Source organism: Marmota marmota, unplaced genomic scaffold (genome assembly GCF_001458135.2).
Source record: "Marmota marmota marmota unplaced genomic scaffold, marMar, whole genome shotgun sequence".
Taxonomy (NCBI): Eukaryota; Metazoa; Chordata; class Mammalia; order Rodentia; family Sciuridae; genus Marmota; species Marmota marmota.
Window position 1 is genome coordinate 8748375 of NW_026000020.1, and position 10264 is coordinate 8758638.

The following is a 10264-nucleotide window of genomic DNA, read 5'->3' on the forward strand; positions in this document are numbered from 1 at the left end:
TTTTGGTCCGAGGCGGTCGGGGGTTTTGGCAAAAGATCGTCAAATCCATGACCCAAGCAGGCGGCCTCTCTTAGCGCATCCGGCCGACCAGGGTAGCCAGAGCGCGCATCAGCGCAGCAATCCAGGTCGCGCCACGGGACGCAGGGCCCCGCCCCCCGCACGCCGTCCCGAGACCGCGCACGCGCCCCTCCGCCCGCCGTGACTGCGCACGCGCGCCACCTCCGCGCGTCCTGTCCCGGGCTGCGCATGCGCAGCTTTCCCTGCGTCTTCACTGTTACCGCGGCAGTCTGCACGGGTTCTGGAACTTAATTGGTAGGGTTCTTTTTTCTACGTTAGTGAGAACTTTTCGGCCATGGTCACGGGGTTTCTAAGGAATGGTAGCACTAGCTAACACTTGTGCACTTCGTTACCGTTTCTTAGAAATATCAGTTCTGAGCCTGATGTGGTGGCGCGCAGCTGTCATCCGAGCGGCTCTGGAGGCTGAGGCCGGAGGATGGCGAGTTCAAAGCCAGCCTCAGCAACTTAGCAAGACCTTGTCTCAAATAAAAAGGGCTGGGGATGTGGCTCAGCGGTTGAGTGTCCTGGGTCTAGTCTCCAGCACCAAAAGAAAAGAAAGGGGGAAAAAGGGAAATACTGGTACCTGACTCCACCCCAGCGCAGCTGAGTGGGGCAGTGCCACCAGAAGGAAGGCTCCCACCGTCTGCAGCCCAGCAGGCGCGATGCGAGAGGGCTGAACTTTAGGCCCTGTTTAAGGAAAAGAGAACTTTGTCTCAAATCTCCACCTTCGGGGGTCAGACGCGCAGAAGGCTTTTGGGGCGCAGTGGGACAAAGGGCCGGGATCTCGCAGGATTCGCCCTCTTCCAAGGCGTCCGCCTTCCTTGGCTTGAGTCGGCCACCAGTAGAACTGGGGAGAGGCGGCACTGCCGAGGGCTTCAGGAGCTTGGGGACACTGGGCTGGGCTCACCTAGCACGTGCGAGGCCCTGGGTTCCAACCTCAGCAACACATAAAGATAGATAAAATAAAGGTATTGTGTCCATCCACAAAGAAAATAAAGAACTTAAGAATTATCTTTTTTTTTTTTTAAACAAGGAATAGGGAGGGGCTGGGGCTCAGCGGTAAAGCGCTTGAGGTTCCATCCTCAGCACCACATAAAAATAAATAAATAAAGGCATGTTTTCCAACTACAACTAAAAAAAAAATATTAAAAAAAGTGTTAATTTTTTTAAAAAGGAATAGTGAATGGTTGGAATGGAAGCAGGAAGTAGCTCTAAGGAAAAAAAATTTCAGGGAAATAATCTTGTTTTAAAAAATGCCGCCTCAAATTGCTCTGCTACAATAAGTACTATACCATACACATTTTTTTTTTAGAGAAATAAACAGAATTAATTAAAGGTAATACATTTGCAGGGTCTCTACAATTGAAACAAGTACATAAATAACTGAGGCAGGAAAGTTCATTAGAGTACCAAGTGCTAAGAGGATTCAAAAGAGGGAAAAAAGCACATTCACTTGGGATGGCTTCTTAAAAGCGGTGGATTTGGGCTCAGTCTTGAAATCTCTTCCACAGGAAGGAGCTATTGATTGGCCCAATGACAGAACCTGACTTGATGCTGTAATTGAAGGGGCTGATTCCTGACACAAATCAGGGTCCATACAAGAGTGAGGGAGATTATTTGAAGCCAAGCATCTTCCCCAGGGAAGTTCTAATTTTCCCCATTGTTGATGGTATAGACAATCACCTTTTTGTACTTGAATCATTACTAAAAATTAAGAAAAATTTTAAGGTGATTAAACACGAGAGGCATCCTTCCCTTTACAGGAAAGCACTATATGATGCAGCTCAAATTATTGTCATACATACTTTTCCATGTAAAAAATGTCCAGTATACAGCAAAAGATAATTGGACACAGAAGGAAAACAGATTAATGGGAAAAAGTAAAAACAGCACAAACACCCCCAAAGAAAAATTGGACCTGCAAAGGCATCAGATACTAGCATTTTCAGACAAAGACAATATAAAAGATCACCTACATATGAGTCAAATTGATTCCAAAAATTCCTCAAGTTCTCCAGCCTTCCCTGTATCCACATCCTCTGCAATTTGACTTTGCAGTTCCTCTCTAAAAAAGGTGGAATCTATCTCACCTCCTCTCCAAACTGAGCTGAGGTTTGTGCGTGTGTGGGGGTTGAGTGGAGATTAGAACCCAGGGCCTTAGTACATGCAAGGCAAGCACTTTACCAACTGAGCTATTTCCCCAGCCCTCAAACCGTGTTGAATTTAGCTAATAGGATGCAGTAAATGTGTAAACAAGTCAGGATGGCGCCTGGTATTTTACCAGGGGGAGTGGTTTGTGAGGTGGCGCCAGCGAGCCATTAAGTGTGGAGATTTCTTATTGGTTGACTGCTGTATCTAGTTTATCCTAATTAAGATAAGCTGTGTGGAATGTATAAATACCTCTGTTGTCCTACAATAAAGGGCTCCCACTCCTGCTGTATCAATCTACACAAATTGCTCGTCACCACCCCCCCCTGCAGCCGGACTGCGGCAGCCAGCAAATCACAAAAAAGCTAAGCCACCTGACCAGTACACAGCTATCCAGGACACATGATGGAGTACAGTTCCATCCAGATGGCCTCAGTCTAAATGACTAACCCACAGGATTGTGAGCTAAGTAAATGACTGCTGTTGAGGGCCACTAAGTTTTAAAGTAACTGGTTAAAAGGAAATTATAAAAAGTGACAGAGGAATTGGGAAAAAATCAAATAGAACTTCTAGAAATAAAAAATAAAATATTGAAATGAATGATGTGGTAGATATAAACTATGTTCACAAACTCTTTAGCATTTTTACCTTTGAAAGCTGAACTCATAGTCCCCTGTCCTAAAATGTGGACTAGATTCCCTGACAGACTCCTAACAAACACAGCGTGGAAAAGGCATGGTGCCTGATTCCTCAGGCCAGGTCTGAAGAACCAGTGCATTTTCTGCCTTACTTTCTCAAGTCACTGGCCTGGGGAAAAGTCAGTCACCATGTCATGAAATTCTCATGCAGCCTTGGGGAGCTGGCAATGCAAGTGAGGCACCTAGGAAGCATCTTCCAGAGCTGGACGAGCCAGAAGACATCACCCCTGCAACCTCACGAGGAGCCTGGGAAAGAACTACCCAGCTAAGTAGCTCCCAGATTCCTGACCCACAGAGAATAGTAGTATATAAATGCCTACTGAATAAAGCTAGAGTTTTGGGATAATTTGCTCTACAGCCATAGATAAGTGATGATCACTCGCTAAGTACAAAGCAGCTGGCTAAATATAAAATTAGCATATGGCCCAGCAATTTCACTCCCAGGTGTACAACCAAAACATTAAAGCAAGGACTCAAGCTTATTTGTATACTTATGTTCACTGCAGAATTTAAAAAAAATTTTTACTTGTAGACAATACCTTTATTTGATTGATTTATTTATTTTTTATGTGGTGCTGAGGATTGAACCCAGTGCCTCACATGTGAGAGACAAGTGCTGTACCACTGCAGCATTTTTTATAACAGCCAAGCAGTGGAAACATCCCCAATCTCCATCCACTGATGAATGGATAAACAAAGTGTGATATAGACATAAAATGGGACATTATTTACCACCCCCCAAAAAGAATGGTTATATCATGTGGCTGAACCTTGAGAACAGTAAGCTAAGTGAAGTAAGCCAGACTCTAAAGGACAAATACTGCAGTATTCCACTCAAATACCTAAAATAGACGAATTTATAGAGAGGGATAGTAAATTAGGAATTACCAGGGATTGCAGGGGGAGGGGAATAGTAAATTATTACTTAATGGTCTCAGAGTTTCTGTTTAGGGTGATGAAAATGTTTGGAAATAGATAATAGTGATGATTGTACAAGAGTATGAACATAATACCACTGAATTAAGCACTTAAATATGGTTGAAATGGCAAATTTTATATCATGTATTTTAGCAAAAAATAAAAATAGCTGACATAAGAAAATGGTGGGACAGCTAGGTGCAATACCTTGTGGACATGTGCTACAAATAAGCAATCATCAATAAATGGTGCCGTTTCTCCCATCGCCAGGATTTATGGCTCTGGGCATTAAGGGGTGTAAATGAGAATAGATCCTCTTCACATAATCCCTAGTGATGCCCTTGAAAAAAATTTACCACCTGTCCCCACAATTTGAGCTTTGCTGATTTAGAGCAGGGTTCCCCACCCCCCGTTTCTCTCTTTAAAAAAAAAAAATGGAATGTCGTCCTTGAGCAGGGGCCATGCTAGTCTTCCCTGTGTCGTTCCAGTTTTAGTATCTGTGCTGCTGAAGTGAGCACTAGAGCAGGGGTTTTCAGCCTCAGCATTATTGTCATTTGGCATGAGATAATCCTTTGTTATGGGGGACAGTCCTGAGCATTGTAGGATGGTAGGTTGTTCAGCAACATCCCCAGTTTCCACCACTAGATGTCAGTAGCACCTGCTCCCCAGTTGTGACACACACAGTTCCAAATGTACTCAGAGGGAGCAAAATCATCATTGGTTGAGATCCACTGGTCTGGAGTCATCAGTGCCAAAAGAAGAAATGATTCCATCAAGGGACAAGATGATCTTTCCGCTAAGCTTGAAGAGGAGACTGTCGTTTGGCCACATAGGGTTCCTCAGGTCAGTGAATTAATAGGTAAAGAAAGGTTCAATCTCCAGCACCCAAAAAAGAAAACCCCTCTGTATCTAAAATAAGGAATCTCAAGGTCAGATGGTTCTTCTAGGGAATTCTACCAAACATTTAAGGAACAAATAGCAATTCTATTTTAACACACAGAAAATAGGGAAGAAAGGAATACTTTCTAAATTATTTTATTAAGTCAGCATTGACCCAATACCCAAACAATCAAAGACAAAGCAAAAGAAACAAACAAACCTGTAGACCAATATCCCTCCTGAACATAGATTTTTAAATCCTCACTAAAATAATAGAAAAGAAAAGAATAATATGCAATAACCAAGTGGGGTTTCTCTCAGGAATGTAAGACTGGTTCTATTTGAAAAATCAATTAAAGCCAACATGCTATAGTTCAAAGGAAGAGAAACTATGCAATTGCAACAACTAACATGAAAAATTATTTGACAAAATTCAATGTCAATTCAGGATGTGACTTTCAGCAAAGTAAGAATAGTTGCACCTTTCTCTATTTGATAAAAGGTACTTGAAAACTATAGAGAACATCAGATTCAATATGACTGAATGTCAGAAGTCATCAAATGATTTTCTGAGCCTTTGCCCTTCATTGTCCATAATAATTACATTAAAATTGCACTACAAAACATTCAATTTTAATTGATAATATGCATATTGAAGTGTTTAGGAGTTGCTATAGGCTGAATGTTTGTGTCTTCCCAAAATTCAAATGCCAAAACCCAATTTCCAATATGATGGCATTTGGAGATAGGGCCTTTGGGAAATGCTAGGTGACAAGGGGGCTGAGGTCTCATGAATGGGAGTAGTTCCCTTATAAGAGAGACCCCAAGAGTTCCCTTGTTCCTTTTTGCCATGTGAGGCACAGGGAGAAGACTGCCATTTATGAACTGGGAAGCAGGCCCTCTGGAGACATCAAATCTTCTGGTACTTGACCTTGGACTTCCCAGCCTCTGAAAGTGTGAGAAATAAGTTTTTGTTGTTTAAATGCCACTCAGTCTGTGATTAGTTGTTAAGGCATCCCAAACAGACTAAACAGGGAAATTTGCAACCTCCTTTGAAATGGGTCAAAAATAACAGGGACTGATGAAAGGGAGAGGGAAGGCTAGCTCAGCAGCGTATGATAAAGCAAATACAGTAAGATGCTAGCAGGGTAACAAGACACAGAAAATTGTAAGAAAAAAAAAAAAGAAAATTGTAAGGAACCCTGGGAACTCGAGGCAATGGTAGGATTTTAGGGACAAGGTGCTGTTTTGAACTCATAGCTGTGAGGTGATGTTTTAGTGCATTTCTGCTGCTGTAACAGAATGGCTGAGACTGGGTAATTTATAAAGAACAGGATTTTATTTCTTCACAGTTCTGCAGGCTGAGAAACCCAAGACCAGGGAGCCAACATCTGATCTGGTGAGGGCTTTCTTCTTGTGTCCTTACCTAGCAGAGGTGGAAGGCAGGAGAGGACAAACTCAGTGTCCTCATTTGACAGAAGAACAGAAGAGAAAACCCACTCTGGCAAGTCCTTGTACTAGAGCAGAGCCTGGGACCTAAACACTCCCCATTAGGCCCCACCTCTCAACACTGTTGCACTGGGGACCAAGTGTCCAGAACATGAATTTTAGAGGACACATTCATAAGAGTTGGTGTCCTGGGCCTGCTTCCCCACCATTGTCCTGCTTTCCCGACATTGTCTTGGACCAACGGGAACCCACATCTGGCACAGTGTCCTTCAGACAAAAGTCAGGGTAGCACAGAGCTCAGGCTTGCCAATGCTGTAAGGACCACAGGCTTTTTGCACCTGTCATGCAAAAGCTAAAAAAGGGTTCTGTAGCTCTATGGATATATGAGAAGACAAAGACATTAGGGCAGACAGCATGATAGGAAATGCAGAAAGCTGCTGCACAGTTTGCCACGAAGATAAACCAACTTTATAGACATTAATGTACCTAATAAAATATCCTTATATGAAGCAAAACATGATAGATGATAGAAGAAATGGATAAACCCAGCATCATGGTGAGGGATTTCAATGTATTTTACTTGATTATAAATATCTGCAATAATATAGAAAATAAGAACTTTGCAGCTAACAGTGTTGACCTAATGGGCTACGAGAAGTTCTGCATCCAATAATGAGACAATTACATTTTTTTTACTACATTTTCTTTACTACATTCTTTACTACATACCATTTTACAAAGTCAGCATAATGAAGTAAAAAACATTAAAGGAAAACACACATATAATACAGACCATGATTTATGGGCACACAACATGAATTAGTTAAGCTAGAAGTTAACACTGCTCAGTAGCTCATGGGTTAAAAATAAATTATAAAGTTATAAAATAACTGAGACAATAAAATGAAACTCTTGGCTGAAGCAGTTAGCCAAGAGTAGTTTATAGCCTGAAAAGCTTATCATAGAAAAGATGCACCAAAATTAAGGATTAAAGTTAGGAAAGAAAATAATCCCAAAGAAAGCAAGAGCAAAGACATAATATAAATAAAAGTGGAAATTAATGAATTAGGAACAATAAAAATAAGGGCAGAAAATAATGACATACAGTCGAACCTGAATTCCTTTAAAAAACCCATCAACAAAACAGATAATCCCCTGATTATATTAATTAAAATTACAACAAAAAGGTGGTATAACTACAAATTANTGAATGGCACACAAAGTAAAAGAGAAAATTGTGTCATTATCTCAAGAGATGAAAAAAAAAATTAATGAAATGAAATATGCATTACCACAAAAATTCTTAGTAAATTATGACTAGAGAACATACATTCCTGATAAGTAAATATAAAATCCTTAGATATCATCCTAAATGAGAAGACTTTACAAAAATTCCTTTGAAAATTGGGAAACAAGACAAGGGTGCCCTGTCACCACTTCCGTTTAGCATAGCACTAGACTTCCTAACACTGGAGGTCCTAGCCAGTGAAGAAAAGAACTTAGTGTTACCGCTGTTGACCGGTGACGAGTTCTTGCTTCCCCAATGTTGAAGAATAACACCAAAGAAGCACGCAGAGGCAAGGTCAGAGTAGAAATTAGAAGTTTATTAAAGGACAGCAGAAAAGACTTCTCCCGGAGGAAGAAGGGGACCCAAGAGGTGGAATCCGTGGAAGGGATGTTGTCTCCCCTTTTTATAGTTCTTTCAGTAATGGAATGTAGGTGGGAAGGACCGAGGGGTGGGACACAGGTGGGCCAAAGAAGTAATCTGGTCAGGAAGGACTTCTGAGTCAGCACCTTTTTGCTGGGGGCTGTTCATTAACATTTCTTTGAGGTGGACTTTGGCCTAGGGCCTTTTCTGGACTTCCATGAGTTGTCCTGTGTTTTCCCTGAGTCATTCTCCGCATGGTCTCCATTTTAGATTTCACTTGATATTAGACCCGATTTACCTAACTACACTGACTACTTAACTTTAAATCTGGCTTCATTAGGAGCTGGGCGTGGTGACACATACTTGGGGCCTACAGATTGGAAAGGAAAAAATAAAATGCTACAGCCATGTGCTCAGCACGTGCAAGGCCCTGAGTTCAACTATCACTATCAAAATACACTAACCAACCTCACTTTAATACTTATATAAATAAAACATTAAATTTATGGTAACCTGTTAAGCAGCAATAGGCAAATTGATGAAAATACCAAATTCTTAGGAATAAATATGAAAGATAGAAAACATCTGTAGGAAAATGCATGAACTGAGAGAGATGACTTCTGAATATAGATATTAAAAATTCATAAAATGAAAGTTATGTGATTTCCAATTTCCAAATAGGCCTATAGATCCAATGCAGTGCTGATTAAAAAACAAACAACAACAACAAAAAACCTCAAGATTTGTTTGTAGAAGCTGATGATGCTAAAGTTTATATTAAATTCTGAATTATAAACAGCTACATCTAAACTAGATATTAAAATGTAGGAGTAAAGGGCTGAACATAGCCAGGATACACATCAGTTGTTTTCCACTCTGAGATCACTGGGAACAAAAACTAGGGAGCCCCAATCTTTAGTGAAGATGGAGTTTGCCAAATGCATCGGTATCTAAATCTTGTTTGGAGGCAACATTTTTAAAGTGCATTTTTTCAAATGCTGGGCTAACAATGTCCTATTCTTGGATTTCCGGATGTGGGGTGAGTGTAAGGGTGTGTTTAAATTTTCCAATGAATGTGAATAAACAAATCCAATGTAGCAAGGTTCAGAGCAGGGACTAAAGGGTACCACTGCATAGTCCCTCCAAATCCCTCCTTCTCTGCCCAATTTAAATCCACTCTAAGCCCTTTCCTGGTAGTCACGCAAAAAATTAAGTATTAACACTTTACCTCAAAGGCCTTTAGATAACTACAAAGAAATCGGCTGTACTATTTATAGTTACAATTAGACCTAAATTCACTAAAATAGTTACAAAAGGGTCCTGACAATGCTTTGTAACTCCAAATACTAACATTGTTTCTCAAGACAAAATACATTTGCTTTTTAAAAGTTTTCTAAAAATGCATTATAGAGGCTATTACGTATTATGGGGAAATGCGGCAACTGCTTGCAGAATTATTACAGTTCCCTTTGTCAACTGTGCGTTCAACTTAAAAAAAAGAGAAAGAAAGAAAAAAGAATAGGCAATTTCTTTCTTTTCTCCTTTCTATATACCTATCCCAAAGTTCAAATTTAATCTACTAATTCCAAGATTTTTTTCTGAATGCATGCCACTAGGGAAGATGAGATAAGTCAGATATTTGGGAAGATTAACCAAGTCCATCATTTTAATAAAAAGCAAGGAATGTTCCTTTAGATCCAAGTAGTATGCTACATTAAATAGGTCAAAACACTGACTCGTCATTTAAACACTATTTCTGAGTGCACACTCCTACATATAAACTGTAATGCCTCGTTATGAAATATTCACATATATTTTACATACTTTCTTATCAAAGGACAAAATTTTGCAATTATCCTAAATCTATTTTATTATCGAGTGATGATGGGGTAAACATCGGAAACATCCAACATCGGAACAGTGGCCAGTCAAGCTGGCTTTCCTAAAACACGACTGCGCACTGATCGCTGCGGACGCGATCGCCCCGGCTTGGGAGGAGAAGGGTAATTTCTCCGTTATTTCAGCCACAAAGGGTTTCTTTATAAAAAGCTGACTCCAGAGCCTGCGTTCCCTATTCCTACGCCGGCTGATGGCTCGGGGGATCTGTGCAACCGCAGCTACTCGGCCTGGGCGGACGTATGCGGCACCCCGCGGCTCAGGAGAGCCGGGCACCCAGGCGAGCCAGGCACCCAGGCACGCGAACCTCGCGCCACCTCCCCCGTCGGACCACCCAACTCTGTCAGCTCGATGCGCAGCCACCCGGATGCTGCTTCCGCGAAGCACTGAGAAGGCTGAAGCCCCGCCCCTGGTGGTGATCGACGGGAAGTTTTATCCAATGGCCACCGCGCTCGGTCTGGGGGGGCGGGGCCAGAGCCAGGCGCGCGGAGGGATCTCGCCTGCCCTCTAGTCCCGGACCAGGTGTTGCGGCCGGCGCCATTTTCTCGAGCCTCTTGTCTCGGGTGCCGCC

The 10264-nt window shown here is 41.7% G+C and overlaps 1 protein-coding gene and 1 pseudogene across 1 annotated transcript in view; both read right to left on the reverse strand.

The window, feature by feature from the left end:
* The window catches only part of Zc3h8 (zinc finger CCCH-type containing 8), a 33355-nt gene extending 30483 nt beyond the window's left edge, over window positions 1-2872 (reverse strand). Inside the window, exons 1-2 of the mRNA XM_048810406.1 lie at window positions 2854-2872; window positions 641-744 (exon numbers count right to left, since the gene is read on the reverse strand). Coding sequence (XP_048666363.1) covers window positions 641-744; window positions 2854-2872 — 123 coding nt within the window. The remainder of the gene's footprint in view (window positions 1-640; window positions 745-2853) is intronic.
* A 1372-nt stretch (window positions 2873-4244) lies between these two features.
* Window positions 4245-4339, reverse strand: LOC125618871 (annotated as a pseudogene).
* Between the last annotated feature and the right edge of the window lie 5925 nt (window positions 4340-10264).